Source organism: Podarcis bocagei (genome assembly GCF_964188305.1).
Source record: "Podarcis bocagei genome assembly, chromosome: 11".
Taxonomy (NCBI): Eukaryota; Metazoa; Chordata; class Lepidosauria; order Squamata; family Lacertidae; genus Podarcis; species Podarcis bocagei.
The window spans coordinates 50,434,522-50,453,408 of record NC_138136.1 but is presented as its reverse complement, the minus strand read 5'-3'; the positions used below and the strand labels follow the sequence as shown (position 1 = coordinate 50,453,408).

At 43.3% G+C, this 18,887-nt stretch overlaps 1 protein-coding gene across 4 annotated transcripts in view; it reads right to left on the bottom strand.

Moving 5' to 3' along the window:
* ALPK2 (alpha kinase 2) overlaps window positions 1-18,404 on the bottom strand; it is a 71,763-nt gene extending 53,359 nt beyond the window's left edge. For 2 of the 4 annotated variants that reach the window (XR_014012838.1, XM_081212612.1), the window contains exons 1-4: window positions 17,217-18,404; window positions 12,414-12,725; window positions 1,532-1,662; window positions 412-529 (exon numbers count right to left, since the gene is read on the bottom strand). Coding sequence is in view for 3 of the 4 variants with exons in the window: in XM_081212612.1 (XP_081068738.1) it covers window positions 412-529; window positions 1,532-1,646 (233 nt within the window). In the remaining variant the exon portion in view is untranslated. Of the gene's footprint in view, window positions 1-411; window positions 530-1,531; window positions 1,663-12,413; window positions 15,348-17,216 lie in introns of those variants that run through there. The other 2 variants (XM_081212614.1, XM_081212613.1) reach the window with 2 other exon arrangements.
* Between the last annotated feature and the right edge of the window lie 483 nt (window positions 18,405-18,887).

Sequence of the window (18,887 nt, the reverse complement as noted above, 5' to 3'; positions counted from 1 at the left end):
AGAATGAAGTAGTGTGAGGCAGCCACAGGGCGGTTGCCTTGGGTGCAAAATTGTTAGGGGCACAAAATTTCAACACCCAGGGCTGTCTTTTGTGAGGGAGATGGGGCAGGGATGGCTTTCACACTCTCCTAATGGCCCATCCTGATTGCTTTGTTTGTTATTATGTTATGGGGTGTGTGTGATATTGCAAACTGCCCTGTGATCCTCAGATGAAGGGTTGTATATAAATGTAATAAATAATAATAGCAATAATCTCTGTGTGAGGTGCTTTACATGATATCCTAAGCCAAACCTTGACTTAGCGAGACTGTATGAACGTGCATGCTCTACCGCAGTAGGCGTACATTTTCAGCCTTTGATTCATTCCTGAACATAGTTGAGAAATCAAGAAATGCTGAGGAAACAAATTACCTAAAGAGATGTAAGACCTGAGTCAGGTCATCCTCCAGTATTTCACAGCTAGAAATGTTCTTCTCTTGACTGATGTCTTGCCCATTCTTATACCAAGTTACCTCTGGTTTTGGGTTGCCTTGAAACACATGGAGGAGAAAACTGTTATTTCACACTGATAAGCAAATGTTTCTGAACGTAAGGAGCTTATGGACGAAATAAGCAGGAACAACATCTTACATTTGAGCAACTGCACGACTACAAAACTTTGGGGAGGAATCTGTTGCTTGATATGAGGTATGGACAGACAAGCATTGACATAAAAAATCTGACATTATTATTATTACCCCAACCATCTGGCTGGGTTTCCCCAGCCACCAAAGTATTATCATATACAGTTGCCATATGTCCTCTTTTTCCAGGACATCATCTTTTTCAGGGGTAAAATTTCTGCCAGGGTAGATTTTTTAAATTTGCCAAAAATGTCTCTGGTTATAGTTTCTGGATGAGACATAGACATAACTGGTGGGTGAAGACTTGCTTTACTCTTCTCTTCTCCTGCCCCCCCCCCCAATCTATCACAGCTTCTATAGCCTACATAGAGTAGGGGTGTTTAAAATGAGAGTCATCATAGAATCCTCTCTTTTGCTCTTCAAAATATGGCAACCCTAATGTTAAAAAATAACGAGTATTGCCACTTGAGGCTTTTAAATTTTTATGTAGACCCATGTCACTATTGTGTCATCTGCTGAGCCTGAACTATGGCTTTAGGCTCCATACAGATATTGGAAACATAAGATGTTTATTAAACTGGGTTATGTACAATTTTTCAGCAGAACTCTAAATACAGGCCTGCAACAGGGTTTCTTCAAGTGACAAGAGGGATATAAGATTCTAGAGGTTGGGTTGTACCAGTGCACTGCTAATTTACTGTGCCTCAAGAGACACAACCACACAACTCTATGTAAAAAGCTCTCCAAGTTGTTTGAATTTGATTACTGAGCCATTTCCCAAGGTCATTTTGATATAATGAATTTGTGATTCTTCTGAAAAGTGGCCCTTTCTTTTAATAATATACAATTCTTCTGAATTATGATTTCAACTAATACATGTATTTCAGTATTAAGTCAAGGGTGCTTACCAGATATCTTGCAGGAGAACATGGTATCTCCATTTTCTGGCACCGACACAGATGACAAAGTTGATAAAAAATAAGGAGCGCTCTTATTAACAGATGATTCTGAGCCTGACATCATCCTTCGCCCCACTGATCTGAAAGAAAAATAAAAGCCTAAGAAGCACTATGTCTCTCTTTTAAGTGCCAGCTACTGCAATGAAGCGTTTTATCTTCTGTGGCAGGACATGAAATAAAGTGAAAGTGGCAAGCAATTTAGGGCAAAAATCTTGTTTGACTTCAGCTGCCTGGGCTGCTAGGAGCAATGACTCACTGCTCAGTGACGGATATTCTTTTAGTCTCCATTTGTCAGTTGGGGCAAATTATAACCCAAAAGCTTACATTGCAGGTGTTTTTTGCACAGACTATTCCCTTTACCATCTAGCACAGGCTTCCTCAAACTCGGCCCTCCAGATGTTTTTGGCCTACAACTCCCATGATCCCTAGCTAGCAGGACCAATGGTCAGGGATGATGGGAATTGTAGTCTCAAAACATCTGGAGAGCAGAGGTTGAGGAAGACTGATCTAGCAGATCTAATGAAAATTCATTTGGTTCCCCCATTTCTCTGGAATGCAATGGTAAGCATTTATAACAGCCAACATTTCACAGCCATGTACACCCCTGTACTTGCAAAACATGATCTACACAGGAGTGTCAAGCCTAATGAGCACAGCACTAATCTGTGTCAGGTCTTGCCCTCATGAAACAGTTGCCAAGATTAAAGGTCCCCACCTCCCCACAGTCGCCTATGTCTGCTCCTCTCCAGGGGTTTTTTCCTCCAAGCAATCAGAGGCTGTACCTCCATGCCTGCCTTTGCTCTTCCCGCTTCATGCCTCTCCAGGTTCTGGGAGACTAGGCAGGAGGGGAGCTTGTCACGTCACATCTGTGCCTCTTCACAAGCCTCACTCATCTCTGCTTTGGGGAGAAGCATTTCTTCAGATAACCATGCAAGGCTTTGTACTTCCAAGATTAACAACTTGAATTCCGAGCCAGTGCAGATTTTAAGAAGCAAGTGTTATATGGTCCCCTAGGCACCAGAGCCATCAAGATTCTGGTAGGTACAATTAACATGGATATTTACAGAGAAATGAGTCCTTTTGTGCCTCACCTAACTGCATCCTACAGTGTGCTGCTCTCCAGCATCAACTATCCCTTGTATTATTATTATTATTATTATTATTATTATTATTATTATTATTTATTAAATTTGTTGTAACAGGGCCAAGGACCATGAAAGGAGCGGGCTGCACAATGTGGCTAAGTAGTAGTCCAGTAGCCCCAAGATGACAGATCTAAAATATGGCTGGATTGCACACACAGTTTAAATAGATCATAGAATCACAGAATTAGAAGGGACCACAAGGGTCATCTAGTCCAACCCCTTGCAATGCAGGAACCTTTTGCTCAACATGTGGCTTGAACCCATATGCTCTACCATCTGAGCTACCATCAGGTTTTTGCGATAGATAGACAGATCTCTCTATCTAAACAATTTTCACCCCACTTTTCAGCTGAAAAGACTGATAGAGCAACTTGCAATACTAAACCATTTTGTATAAAGAAACCTTGATTTAAGTGTTGCAGAAAGTGCCTGGGGACTAGAGAAAAATCTCAGCAACAGTAAACAAGTATCTCCTATTCGTGTTCAGATGCTGATTAGTCCATTTTATGGTAGAGACCTATAATAAGACTTATTATGCAAATTAACAGCAACACTGACAGTGACAAACCCCTATTATTTTTAGCCAAGCGATAACTCTTTTAAAATAATAATTTAACGTTTGCTCCAGGGTAATTTTCCTACACAAGAATGAACAAACAGGTAAATTAAGTGTATATGTGTAATTACTCTACTTTGCATGGAGATGTTTTTATACTTGATTGCCAAAGACTGAGAGCTGTTTCCCTCGCCTTTTCCCTCTGTGGAAAACAAAAGGCAATCAAAGCAGCTACTTGAAGTTAAATTGCTCCTGTCATTTTCTTATTAGAGGCCTTTTGGTTGATATCTGATCTTTTAACACATCACACAACCTCTCAAAATACTAACAAGCAGGGTAGAGCAGTGAGAAAGTGGCAGCTGCTTTCATGCAAGGTCTGCAACAGCTACCACCACTATTAGGGACATTTTGCATCTGCATGCTAGTTACTGTAAGGTTACCATATTTTTTTCAATGAATCCGGGGACACTTTTCAACTTCAGTAGGAATGATAGGATTTTGTCAGGGGACTGATCTGTAAATCCGGAGACCATCCCTGGGAAACGGGGACGTCTGGTAACCTTAAGTTACTGTGAATCATTTGCCCCTGGGTTGTGTTGTGGGGTTCCCATTTTAAACACGAGGCTAGGAGTGGCTGGCATAGATGGAAGCCAAGTTGGAGTGCACTGGCAGGAGAGTCTAGATTGCTTAAATTGGTGTACAGTGGTACCTTGGGTTACATACGCTTCAGGTTACAGACTCCACTAACCCAGAAATAGTACCTTGGATTAAGAACTTTGCTTCAGGATGAGAACAGAAATCGTGCGGCGGCGGCGCGGCAGCAGGAGGCCCCATTAGCTAAAGTGGTGCTTCAGGTTAAGAACAGTTTCAGGTTAAGAACGGACCTCTGTAACGAATTAAGTTCTTAACCTGAGGTACCACTGTACCTGCACTACCCCTACCTGACATTTGCCTTGCCCCACACCATCCTGGTAAGTGGCAGTGTAGGGAGTATAGATGCATAGCATTGTGCAAGGTGCTCCTTGATCAACTCCTGCAAACTCTCTTCCCAGGTTTCCTTGGGAAGAGGGAATAATAATACCATATTGGCCCGAATATAAGCCACATTTTATTTCCAAATTCTGACAGTGAAAAGTTAAAGTGTGGCTTATATTCGCAACCTTCCCTTTCCCCCGACGACTCAGGGGAGACTTGGGAACAACAGGTGGACTGCACACCTTTGCCCTGTCCTCCTGGGCTGCTCTCTGGGGAGGGGGAGGGGAGGGGTGCTGTGGTGCTTTGCCAGCAACCTCCCCCACCCCCCAAGAACAGCCAAGGATTGTGGGGCAACGGCACGCAGCCCGCCAACTGCTCCCAAGCCTCCCCGGAGCCGGGGGCGGGGGAGAGGGAAGGCCGCAGGCAAAGCAGCATGACTCCTCCCCCCAGAGCAGCTCAGGAGCGCAGGGCAACAGCCCACAGCCCGCCCACTGCTCTCAAACCTCCCCCGAGCTGCCAGAAATAAGAGGGAAGGGAGGGGAGGCTGCCAGCAAAGCAGTACGGCTCCCCCCAAGGAAGCAGCCCAGGAGCGCGGGGGAATGTCTTTTTTCCTCCCCCCCCCCCTTGAATTTTGATGGTGCGGCTTATTTGCAGGTGCGGCTTATATTCAGGCCAATACAGTAGCTCAATATCAGTCTACCTACAAAGGTAGCTAACCTTTTTAGGCCCCAGGGTCACATTCATCAATAAGCTGACCCTTTGGAAGAGGCTGCCACATGTCAGTGGGAGGTGAGGGGAGTCAATGGGTGTGGCGACCTCACTCTTGCACATACACTCTCACATGTATGCACACACAGAGGACATACAGCCGCCCCTCCTCAGCTTGCCTGCACATATCAGCTCTGGAGGAGGTTATCAACCCCTCTACTTATCAAATGATTGATCTGATGGTCAGTCACCAAAGGGTACCCAATGGCAGTTCGCGCAAGCTTCTAATATGCAATATTCCTGATGTCAGATTCCTGATGTCAGATTTATGTCCATTAGGAATCACAAGACAGAGAAACCAGTAGAAAAACACTTCAATCTCCCAGGACATTCTATACAAGATCTCAATGTAGCTGTCTTATTATAAAAGAATTTCAGAAGTAGACTGGAAAGAGACGTTGCTGAATTGCAATTTATTACCAAACTTAAAACCATGGAGAGACCTGGTCTGAATAGACACATTGGATTCTTATCTCATTATACATGATAAAGCTATTTTTAGCCATCTCACCCCTTGCTTTTTCCTGTAAAACCAATTGCAGTCATTAACAGTCGTCAACAGGTTTACCACACCTATCAGCCAATCACCCATTCCCACCACCCTTCTGAGTAATACTCCTCCCCACCCTCTCACTATATATAAGGGTCTGGTGACTTCTGTTTCAGTGTATCTGAAGTGTGCATGCACATGAAATCTCATACCAATAACAAACTTACTGTAGTTGGTCTCTAAGGTGCTATTGGAAGGAATTTTTTTATTTTGTTTCGACTACGGCAGACCAACACAGCTATCTACCTGTAACTAGAAGATGAGATAGATACTGCCACTCCCTGGAATTGTAAGTAAGAAGGCAAACAGGTGGCAGCTGGCTGAGGACAGACTAAAGTTGGTGGAATGGTGTCCCATTTGCCCAAATGAATGAGCCTTTAGGAGAAATGGGCAAATGGTCAATTTGTCAAAATGGTTTCCCTCCCCTTTTCATTATTTTGCTGAATCAAAGAGTCTTCCATGAACATGAGGACACAGGCTGCATACAACCCATTATGTTCTTATAAGCAAGGACTGCTGCACCAGCATATTCTGACAATCTGTGGCATTCTGCTAGCTGATCATACACCATTGAAGGCTTTGTGCCTCTGCATCAAATCTATTGTATTCAACCAGCTATAGCCCTTATCTGGTTTAATGGCAGCAAGAAACACACAAAGCGTTGAGTGGCACACAAATGAAGAAGAAAAACCAGGACGTAGCAGGTGTGAGCTGATATCAGGAGCTGTAGCATTCTCCCAAAAACACAGAGGACTCATGTAACAGAATTACTGTGGTGAGCAGGGGGGAAGCATAATGTGAAAGGATGTGAGATAAATAGCCACCTTAGAAAATATAATTTGAATTTATTAAGGCCTGCAAGAAATTCAGGTATGGCCTCTTCACTTAAGGGAGTAATTTCCTGAAGATAAGAAAATGCAATGGTAGAATGAAGATGATCAACAATCAACTCAACTTAGATTTTGCAGGTGAAAATAAGTAAGGGGTGGGGGGAAAGGTAATGCAGAATAAGGATATCATAAAGGAGCAAACTATACACATGTATGCATAATGAAACCCCAACTTTAAAAATGAAAGCAGCCACAATTTTGAGTTGAGATACAGCAAAGTACAGAGGGAGAGGGAAGAAATAAATCACTCTCAGAGAGAACAAAGGCGGATACAGGTTTGCATGAAATCTGCATATACTAATTTAGACATAATTACACTATAATTATTTCTAAATTACTAATAATTCAAAATGTCATTATTTCTAAATTACTAAGAACTGTAATTTTTAATAGAAATATGGTACATCTCACTTTAGTGAGGAAGAATTTGCCCAGGTGACCTTTGTGCCTGCTTACCCTGCTCTCTAGGCAGTAACTACTCCTGCTGCTCTCGCTTCTTTTGGGTAGGGCTGGGCGATATCAGCTTTTCAACACTGCGGTGTATCGCCAGCCAAACACTGCGGTTTAGCGATATACCGTGATGTTGAAAAAACAAGATGCACTGGCCTCTGCCCGTGAGACACCGGGTGAAATTGACTCAGCTCTCAACTCAAGAGCTGAGGCAATTTCACCCAGGCACTCACGGGCTAGGACAATGCAGCTTGTTCACACCGCTCAGCCGGGGTTTCGGAAGGTTTACCCTCCCCAACTGAGACATGTGTGCGGCAGGAGCACAGGGGCTGCTTTGCGCCACTGAGCTGGGGGAGTAAATGTTCCCCCTCCCCAGCTGAGAGAGCCCCGGTGCTCTCCCCACTTGCACGCAAGCGGACGGAGCAATGGGGCTCCTTTAACAGCTTGCTGCGGGGAACAACAACCTGAGCAGTTTCACGGAGCCCCCACCCTGCTGCCGGTTTGCAGGAGCCAGTGCCGGGCCAGGGGTACATTTAACTGCTTGACTGAGGCAAGGGAAGCTGCACAGTCCTCAGCCAAGCAGTTTAAAGATGCAGAGGGAGGAACAAGCTGTATTGGAGCCTCGCTGATACAGCTCGTTTCTCCCTCTGCGGCATATGAGGGCAGAGTGGGATGGCAGTTTCACTCAGCGATATATCGCTGGTGAAACCGACATCATGGTCTGCTCCTCATACCGGTCCTGGGTGATATACAGTGGTACCTCTGGTTGTGAACAGGATCCATTCTGGAGCCCCGTTCGCATCCTGAAGTGAATGCAACCCGCATCCACGTGTCTGCTCGTGCCGCGATTCGCCGCTTCTGTGCATGCGCGATGTCGTTTTGAGCGTCTGCGCGAGCAGCGAAACCCAGAAATTCGCCACGGAAATGCTTAACCCGAAGCTACTTCAACCCGAGGTATGACTGTATTGATATATCGCCCAGGCCTACTTTTGGGTCTTTATCTTTATATGAGATTTGGCCTGGTAAGCACATCAAAAAGAGGGGTGCCCTCTGACAGACCTTCAAACAGAGGACTATCTTCTGTAATGAAGGTTACATAGGAGAGTTTCCGTTCAGCCCTTTTCATTGTCACCCCTTTCTGTTCAAAATGGTTCCCCCCCCCCCTCTGTTCCCTCCAATGCCTCAGGATTCCAAATGCATCACTACCCTAAAAACATGTTTTAGGAATCCGGGAAGGAAGAGCACCTGTGCAGTGGCAATTTGAGCAAAAGGGGCAGCTGCGATATGGTTACACATTCACACATATGTGCTATTCTGCTCAGAAGAGTAGCTTTCCAAAACTGTTTTGTTTCTTTTTTTAACTACCCAGTCAGGGCTCTGCTTCATACCTTAGTTTCTATGCAGTGTATAGTTTTCCTTTGCAGTTTGCAGTTTTACAATTATGCAGATTTTTTTAGTATGGGGATAGATAATATTTAAGAAAGCCATGGAGATGAAACAGTATGGTTTGTGCATTCATGCACCACAATAAGAATACCCACATCTGACAGAATTTTGCAGTCTGGGAACATTGCAGTCTGGGAGCAATGAAGGAAGTGGCACACACGGTTGCAAATAAAATGGCAATCTCTTGTGGTGGTGCTTCGTGCAACAGGAGAACGGCTAACGTCACATTTAAGAAGGGAAATGATAACAGGAACCCAGGCAACCATAACCCTCAGTAGAAGGGCACAGGGTCTGTAGTGATATGGTTATGGAGGAGCTTTAATCCATGCAGGTGGTGCAGAGGAAGCAAAGCTCACATGAATTCTAGAGCCTGGGAAATGAAGAGAAAAGGCACCATGCGCATTTGTCCCGGTTTGTGCCACCTGCTGTTTTAATCAAGCTCTGGCAGCTGCACCCAATCATTCAAACTTCCTCTTATACACACTAATCATGCTGGTGAAGGGTGCTTTGTACATACGGTATTCTTGCTTCCCATTGAGGTGAGCTTAGAAGAGAACAGCCTAGCCAAAGGCTGAGAAAAGCAAGCGTGTGTTGCTTGTTCTCCCTTGGATTGTAGAGAAGCAGCAATTTGTGCTATTCATATTGTTCAAGTTGCTTTTCTTAAGTGCTCAGAGTGTCCTACTTTACAGAGGGCAGTCCTGTATTAGAAGGGCTCTCAAAGAGCATTCCTTCCTATCTGAAGGACTGTTTGCTCCAAGTCCAATTTCATGGTAACGAAACAGGAGGGGGAAAGCAGGGGTATTGCAGGTGTACCTGCACAGCAAACCAAGTAAGCACACAGATAGCATCTAGTCATACCTTTTCCCACTGTGTTAAGATGTTTCGTATTTCTATTAAAATATAATATCCTGTTTTGGACAGGATTGTTCTCCCCTGGAAGGAGCGGGTCTACAGTTTGTGGTGACTTGGAAACTTCAATCGGTCCAAAATGCAACACTTTGATTGCTGGGTGGGGTACCCTTTAGAACTCGTATAGCCTGCTTTGAAACAGTTGAACAGGATGCCAATTCACTTCCAGGCCCAATTCAAGGTGCTCACATTACTGCTTAAAACCCTAAACAACCCAGGCCCCGAATACCTGAAAGATTGCCTCCTTCCCTACAGAGCCTCTCAGCTGCTAAGACTGGCCACTGCCCTCAGATGTTTGGTGGGTGGTGACCCAGGAAAGGGCATTTACTGTGGCAGCCCCTAAGCATAGCTGTCAACTTACATATTTTAAAATAAAGGATCAGCAGCCAAAATAAGGGATTTTCAGGGCACAGGTATGTTCAACTTCTGAGCCCCTCTGAGCCAAAGGCAGAAAGCCCAGCCAGCAGCCAAACAAAGCCTCAAGCGGTGGTTCCCACAGCGCAGCAACCCGGCAAAGGGGATGCAGAAGGAAAACCACCGTCACCTCTCCGCTGGGAAGCGCTGAGCAAAGGCGAGTACCCAGGCAACGTAGCCGATTTGATTGGCACAAGGCATGCAAGCTCCACCCCCCAGTCGTTCTTAGACTCCTTATTGGGTGAGCAATGCAGCCAAGCAACACAGTTGGAGCCTCCCTCCTCCCTGGCCGGCCAGCAGGGAGGGAGGGAGAGGAGCTGCTTCCTTTGAAACCCGGGAAATTTAAGGGACATCATCAATAAGGGACAGCAGCGGAACACAGCGCTGGGATAAGGGAGTGTTGACAGCCAAATAAGGGACGGTTGACAGCTATGCCCCTAAGCCATGGGATTCGCTTCCCACCGAAGTGCTTCTGGCACCTTCATCATACAGGTTTTGGAGAATGCTGAAAACACACGCGTTCACCCTGGCTTTTGACACTTGAGATGCATATTTTTAGGATCCACCTTATTTTATTAATTTTATATTGTTTTAAACTGTTTTTAATATTGCATGATATTCTGTTTCGATATTAAAGTTGTGTTTTAAAAGTCATAAACCACCCTGGGACGTTGGGGTGAAGGGCAGGTTAAAAATTGTAATAATCATCACCACCTTGGGTGGGGATAGGTAATGTATTCCAACCCTCTGTTTCATGCAGGAATCTTGCAATTGCAGCATCCCTGATAGGTGGCTGACCAGCCTCTGCCTAAGTACCTCCCGCAAAGGAAAACCCACCACCTTCCAAGGCAATCTATTCCACTGGATCAGCAAGGTCTGGGTTCAAATCTTTGCTCAGCCATGCAGCTCACTGGGTGATTTTAAGCCACTCACTCTCAGCCTCCCTTACTTCATAGGGATGGTGCGAGGACAAGATGGGAGAAACTCATATATGCCATTATGAACATAGAGAAAGGATGGGGGAAATATAAAAATGGAAGTATGTTCATACATATACAGTGGTACCTCGGGTTACATACGTTTCAGGTTACATACACTTCAGGTTACAGACTCCGCTAACCCAGAAATAGTACCTCGGGTTAAGAACTTTGTTTCAGGATGAGAACAGAAATTGTGCTCCGGCGGCAGCGGGAGGTCCCATTAGCTAAAGTGGTACTTTAGGTTAAGAACAGTTTCAGGTTAACAACAGACCTCTGGAACGAACTAAGTACTTAACCTGAGGTACCACTATATCACCTAAGAGCATATAATACGGTATATTTTGAAACTACAATTTCTCCTCTGATTTAAGACCAATAGTGGCTAGCGATATGGTGCAGGTTGGGCTGAGCTGCTTGACATCAGCCTTCTTGACATCACATGCTGCTGCTGCTTACTGAAGCAGAGGGGCAAGGCAGTGGCCACTTAGTGTGGTGTCGTATGGATGCAGTGGCAGAAGCAGCAGATTGGCTCTGCCACTGCACCTGTACCAAGTTCTTGCTATAGCAATACAACATTGGGAAGACAAGTCAGCAATGCAGCCCCACTGATTGCTACTGCCTAGGACTAATTCTGAAAACTATTTGAGCCAAACTAGGTGAGATACAGGAAACTCAGGAGCAATCTCCTGATGGTTTTTAACCGAAATGAAACTGCAGTAGGATATGAATTTAATTGTAATAGTGGGAGGCAGAGGTGCTTTCCCATGGACCATTTCGCCAATCAAAATTGCCAGCAGTAGTTTTTCTCTTTCCAGGGGAAAACGTACAAGGATCATACTCGGAGCTCATTGCAACCAAATTTCAGTAAATAAAGAAGTTGGCAAACTGCTCTCACTTTCTCCTTGTCTAATCTAGTTTGGTCTTAGCTCTGGACATAAATGAGACATTTTAAGCACTGGTGACTTAATTATTTAAGTCAATGGTATTTTTTTTCCAGCAAACTCTTGCAAAAAATCTAGTTTAAGTTTAATGTATTTTTCCTAACCTTATTGATCGGTGGTAATAATTGTTGATTAATTTAGACAGGAAAAGCATTGCCTATGCAGATTTTAGTTTAAAGAGGAGCTAATGAAATCTAGTAAATCACAGACACATGCTGATCTTGCTTCCATCTATTTTTAAATGTTCATCACGTAACTGTATCCGACGTATTCAACATGTGCAGTTTCTTTGGTCTGCATTTTGGGTATGTAGTGTACACATTCTATATATTAGCCACACACATTCACGCCAACAACTATCTATGATAATTCATTAGATATTTCATATAATGAGGTAGACATACTATAAACGATTTTTCCAATGCGATTACAAACATCCATAACTACGGAGATAGTCGGCATTCTTTATGCACAGACCAGGTTTGCCAATTTTATTTCAGTGTTTATCTCCTAAATATATTATTCTGCACTTAATTTGAGTAAAAAGGTATGGGACATTATTTGAGGACACCCCCAAGTGCTGCAAACGACAACTATGAAAGGTTAGTAAAGCCTAGTAAGGTAAATAATTTACCAAAAGTAATATAATGAACAGCAATGCTGGTTAAACACGTAGTTTAGGGAAATATGAAAACAAAATAAATATGTAGCTATTTACACATCCTAAGAAAACGGAGAATGCAGATACAACTTTACAACAAGGCTATAAACTCTCCGCCAGCTGAAACAGCAAATGTGCATACTTACATTGTGAGGCTCTCCTCCAAAGGGCTTGTGTGACATAGAAAGAAGGGTAACTTGTTTCCCTCTGCTGTGGCGATATCCCAAGACAAAACCAAGTTGTAAGTAATTCCCGCTTGTAGCAAGCGAGGTTGAAAGTATCAGTGTTGTTTTGCTGGGTCTGATCATATCACAGCGATCAGTTAAGGGTGGGTTATTTCATCACAAGGCAGCAGGTGATTCTTCCCAGGAAGATCTTGGCGGGAGACTCTGGGCCTGGAGCTTCAGATCACATCTTCCCCCGTCAGGAATCAGGATACGTAAAAAAGAACCCCTGGGCTTTTTAATGGAAAGATAACAAGCCATTAAGATTATTACGTTTTGGAGCTCAGTACCTCCGTTTTAGTTCATAGGCATGTTCTTAGTTACACATCTGCTTTCTCAAGTAGAAATTAAAAGCCATTAATCCCCTCAACATCTCTAGCTGCCTGGGAAAGATTCAACGAGAGGGTTTTTTTTTTTTTTAATTGAGACAGGTGGGAATAAATGGGAAATCCTATTAACTCAGGAAATTAAAGAGCCTTAACTGTTACCAGCGGAAGAGAGTGCACTTTTAAGCACTTGTATGGAAATCAGTGTTAGTTCCTGGAGGGTAAAATGGGCACTGAAGACATTATATAAGTCAGGAGAATTTAGGCAAAAAAAGAATAAGCATATAATGGCACACCTAAAATGAGACCATCAGAAATGTTTTGAATTCTCTCACATATGTGTATGAATGAGAGATGCATTTGTGTTTGTCTGTGTGAGGTGAGTGTGTGCAAAAGAGTGTGGTACAGCCACCTTGTGTGAATTCTGCCTTCCGGATCAACTGCACATAGATGCTCCATGGTAAACTTGAGGTTGACTGTATTCTCCTTAATGTTGCTTTATGTCATGTCCCCATGGCAGCCATGCTGTGCTGTGTGAAGTGCCCTGAGATCTTTTGATGAAGGGTGGTATATAAATTTAATAAATAAATTTTAAAAATGCCCCACATGGCATCAATTTTGTGACTGGTGACTACAGCACTTTCTCAAAATTCAAAATGTTTGCACTGGTCCGAAAACACAGATGACCCCTGGCCTACATAATGCCTCAAATAATCCTAGCTCTTGGCTAAGACAACATTTCCCAAAGCTCAACCAGGAGAGTCCATTGGATTGCCTCCCACCACTCCTCTGCATCCAGCCAGTCCACGACAATTTCTGCCTTGAATATCCATCTTGCACTCCCTTCCCTTGAGTATTTCTGACAACGGGATCTCACCCAGTAGTTCCCTAAGTTTTTTTCAAATTGGCCTTCTTAAAGTCCAGAGAACATCTCTGACTACTCAGCTTCCCCTTGCCCCTATATCATGAAGCTCAAGAGGACACAATCACTTCCTCCCAAGGTTCCCATAACTTCCACTTCATCAACCAGCTCATCCGTGTTGGTGAGGACCAGGTCCAAGACAGTTGATCCCCTTGTTGCTTTTTCCACCTTTTGGGAAATGAAATTGTCACCAAGGCAATGGAGAAATTTGTTGGACCTTACATTCTTGGCAGAGTTTGAGTTCCAACAGATACTGGGATAGCTGAAGTCCCCCGTGACTATATATCTCTCCTGTTTGAATGTTTGGTAATCTGCTCTACGAAGGCATCATCCAAGTCTTCAGTCTGGCTTGGAGGTCTAGAGCAGACCCGTAAGGTCACTGTTGTTTCCCTCTCCTACCATTTTTACTCCATACTCCTTCCATGCTCCAGGTCATGGATCTCTTCACAAGTGTACACACCCTTTACATATAATGCTACACATCCTCCCTTCCTAATAGGTCTATTCCTTTTGAATAGGTTATGTCCCTCAATTTCTACATTTTAGTCATGAGTCTCATCCAACCAGGTTTCAGTGATGTTTATTAGGTCGTATTTGCCATCCTGTTTTAAGAGCTCCAATTCATCTTGCTTGTTTCCCACACTCTGTGCATTAGAATAGAGGCAACTGAAAGAATGTCATTCCCTCCAGCTTCCTTCTTGTAGTTTCTTGCCATTTAGCAGGTTTCTGGAGCACCACCTTAGTTTCCTGTGCATCAATGAAGCGATTATCTCCAGTACCAGGTGTACTGTTGTCTGCAATATTGCCTCCCTCCTCCTCAGGATTTAGTGTAAAGTTCTCTTGATGTTACAGACTGGTTGGATGCCAAGGAGTGGTGGGATGTGCCAGCTGGGAAACCCTCAAGGGAAGAAGGCTCAGAGCCCAGGGATTGGTGGTGGGATGACGATGAGCGGTCAGAAGGAGAAGACTCAGAGGAACAGATGTTGGAAGCTGAAGAGGTAACAGGGCTTAGTGAGCAGGAAGAGGCTATGGTAGAGAACAGTCCAGAATCAGAGGCAGAAGTGGAGGCAGAGATGAGGCAGGCTGCTGAAGAAGCCAGGGAGTCTCCTCCTCCTGCTGCAACCAACTCCCCTCCCCTCTGTACTATGAGGCAGGTTATGTGGAGTGTCGATCAGTAGCCTTCTGTATTCCGAATGTAAAACACAGCTGAGCTTTAACAAAAGATATTCAGCCGGCTGAAATGGAATCTTAGCTTTTAATCAGAAATACAAAGAAATGTTGCCATTTAAACAGCTAGCATGATGTACAAACCTCATAAAAGAAAAGGAAATAACTATCCTGCCTCTGCTTGATTATTTTCCTCCTTAATCCTCTACACTAATCTATCACACTCAATAGGAAAACTTGAAAGCCTAATTGCCACCCCATTCACTTCCCAGAACAAGGAGTTTCAAATTACTCTGAGATTTGGCAGATGACACATTTGACCCTGCTCTGAAAAAAAGTCTTAGGCTTGCACCGAATGTTTCCCTGCTGTTGCCCAACTACCTGTAATACTCAGCTAAACTGCATCCAACCAAAGATTATTATCATTTTTCGTAGAGATGCAATATTTTATTTTAAGGACATCCTTCTCAGCCAGATGGGCGGGTTATAAATAATAAATTATTATTATTATTATTATTATTATTATTATTATTATTATTATTATTATTATTCTCTGCAGCAGCTAATTCATTAGTCTATTTAATATATTGATATACCACTCTTCATTATAAAAGTCTATGGTGATGTCCAAAATACATTAAAACAACAACATGTTTAAATAGTAAATGCAGCAATTTGCAGTGGAATTAAAATCTAGGCATTAAAGTATCAACCAAAGTGAAACACATTTAAATTCCATTTAAAACATAGTTTCTTAACTTCCCAAGTGAAATCAAAGTATCCCAGTACTGCAAGCCTACAGTTGTATGAATGAGCTGCACATACGACTGCCATCCTCAAAGTCCCAGCACCTGATAACTGGACTATAGAATCTAGTTATTTTAATTCTTAACTCTTAAGAAGTCTTAACTATTCAAATGCTACTGGAGTCATCATCTGTCTAATGTAACACTTCATTGCTCATACAACTGTGAACACTCAGTTGTGCAATAAATCAGCTTATCTAAACAGTTTGTAAGATGCAAAAGCCAATGTCCACTTAATTAGTTATTTGCAAGGCTAAGTGCCAGTTGCTAAGATACGTTGCTGAACATATATAGCATTGCCAAAAAGGTTAATGCAGCCAGTGCCATAATATTTTAAAGATTTTAGCACACATTAGTTCATGTTTTCATTGTTTGCATGCCAAAAATTCCTCGCCCAAGTGGAAAGTGCTCTGCTCATGGGTACTTCAGAACAGGAGAGGAAACATTTAAAAGAGGATGGCATTCCTAGAAGAGGGTTTCCTGAAAACTTTCTATGCAAATTAGGGTAATCTGCATTGGAAAATTTTCAGCTTGCATCATAACATTTTCTGGCGCCATAAGAAGTGACCTAATTTAGCATGCTTATTTTACTTGTATTTGCTAAACAAAGCTTTTAAAAAGCATCCCATGATGTTTTGTTTTGTCCCAATGGAAATATTTGGGGGGGGGGAATAAAGCACACTTAATATGGTTTAAATGCCATGTTCTGTGGACATTTTTTATTGGATTTTTTATTTTAAAAATTAAAGAGAATAGGATGTACTCCCATCATAATGTTTAAATTTAAGGGGGAAATTCACAAGGTACTGAAAAGAGCTGACACATTAATATTTTTTAGTGCCCGAAGAAGTGTGCTTGATTTGCTAATTCACACACTTGGTTGCTATAATCACCTGAAAAACATTAATTACAACTTTGAAACTGTCACGTTTGCCTAATCTTGTACTTTTGGCATCCATTCAATGTTACTAATGAACTTCTGTTACCAGAATGAAAGAAGCAAATTATCAATGGGGGGGGGGGAGAGAGACACATTGCTGCTCCTGCACAAGAAATGGCTTTTGGGCAACACTCTATGCACGTAGTGTATCTGAATTAACCATTTCCTTATTATGAATGTGTTCCCCAAATGCCCTTTCCCTCTGTCTGTCTGAGCAGCTTTTCCCAACCTGTTGCCCAAAGAGTCCTGGTATCTATTATTTTCCTCCCACGGAGCTACAGGTCCCAGCACCCTTAAGAGATTACAGTTCCCAGGATTATTTGCAGCAAATCATGTGCTTGTAGCTCCATCAGAGAAGCTGCCAAAATCTGTGTGACTGTTTTGGGCTGGATGACACCTCAGAGTCCCCTCCCAACCAAGTGATTCATGACTGTGTTTCTGTGAATGGATTTTCCTGTGAGTGTAAGTTTCTCAGCACTCTCTTTTCAGTTAAGGAGAATAGCTCACTTCCAGAAACTCCCAGAAATGATTTTAGAGAAGTGGGCATGTATTTTCTTCCCTCACCTTTCCTCTCCCCTAGTTGCAGATGAGGTCATCAAGTTGCAATGCATGCAGAAACAGCTCTTCCAAGAGGAAGAAAGGAAGAGGGGCGCAGGTGTCTCCCCTAGTGGGACAGCAGTATCCTGGAAAATGAAGGAAACCAGAAAGCAAGGGAGAAGTGCTACAGCCACCGTCTCTACAAAGGGATAAATGGGGAACAAATACAACTTGATTTTTGAAAGATAGGGTATTTGGAAACGGGTGGAAGTGATAATAATGGCAGCAATATTTTTCCTAGAACGCCTTCCTTGTTCTCTTACAATGGCAATGGCGCCCACCTGAGAGGTGCTGGAACTCTGTGAACAAAAGGACGGTAATGGTTCCTAGAGGTTTACAAGAGAGGGAAGTCATCAGTGTTGTATGTAAGAACTAATGAAGTGCAGCAAAGGGCTCACAGAAGTTCAGTTCAGTGCTTTTAAAAAACTACTATCATGCTGCGCTGGGGCATATGAAATAATGAGAAAGTACTGCACCAGCGAGCATAAGAAAAGTTTATTTCTTATGCAACTAAGTTATCTGCACACACATCTAGGATAGCTGAAGAGGACTCCGGGTCAGAAGGTTGGAACCAGGCCAGTCTTGAGACGCAGGACATCTAATATTAGAAATGAAGTACTGGGTAGAGGGAGAATCTGGAACAAGTTGTGAGAAAGTCAAGAGAGTCACAACCATATGATTAAAAAACACACACAACTAGATGGCAATACAGAAGCCAGCCAGACAAAATCTTTTATCTGAGCTGAACAAAGTCAGATGGAAGGAGAGCTGAGGCAAAAGGGAGAACTTACTAAGAAACTGAGTGGTGTTTGTGTCCATTTTCAAGGAGGGCAATTTTGCAGGCTGAGAGGCCGTATGCTGGCATGGAAAGACATTGAGGAGGATAGAAGCAGGGCAATGAAATCCTACAAGGGGCAGCAGGAAGTATGAGGCTTCTGTCCTATACAGTGGTACCTCGGGTTACATACGCTTCAGGTTACAGACTCCGCTAACCCAGAAATAGTACCTCGGGTTAAGAACTTTGCTTCAGGATGAGAACAGAAATCGTGTTCCGGCGGCGCAGCAGCAGCAGCGGGAGGCCCCATTAGCTAAAGTGGCGCTTCAGGTTAAGAACAGTTTCAGGTTAAGAACAGACCTCTGGAACAAATCTGTCACTGCACGATTTCTGTTCTCCTCCTGAAGCAAAGTTCTTAACCCGAAGTACTATTTCTGGGTTAGCAGAGTCTGTGACCTGAAGCGTATGTAACCCGAAGAGTATGTAACCCGAGGTACCACTGTATTTAAGCATATGAAGGAAAACCACCAAAGATAGCAAAATAGGGTGCTGTGAAGTCTGCTTCATATATTGCATTTCAGTGGGCTACGAATTGCAGTTTTAGCAGGTCTGAATGCAGGATTTTTGTGGGGGGGGGGCAGGCCTTTTGTTTGGGGCTGCAGGGCAGAACCTCAGTTTGCTATGTATTTTATTGATTTTTTAGGGGGGCAGCTGCCCCTCCCTATGGCTACACTCATCTTAATGTACAGTACTAAAACTGGGGCAAGTGTTATCTGTTTCACAAGACTTCCCAGAATCTTGTTTCATAGAGTATTGCCACATCCAAGGATGGCCCAGGGCATTTTAGAAAACAAGGAGGAAAG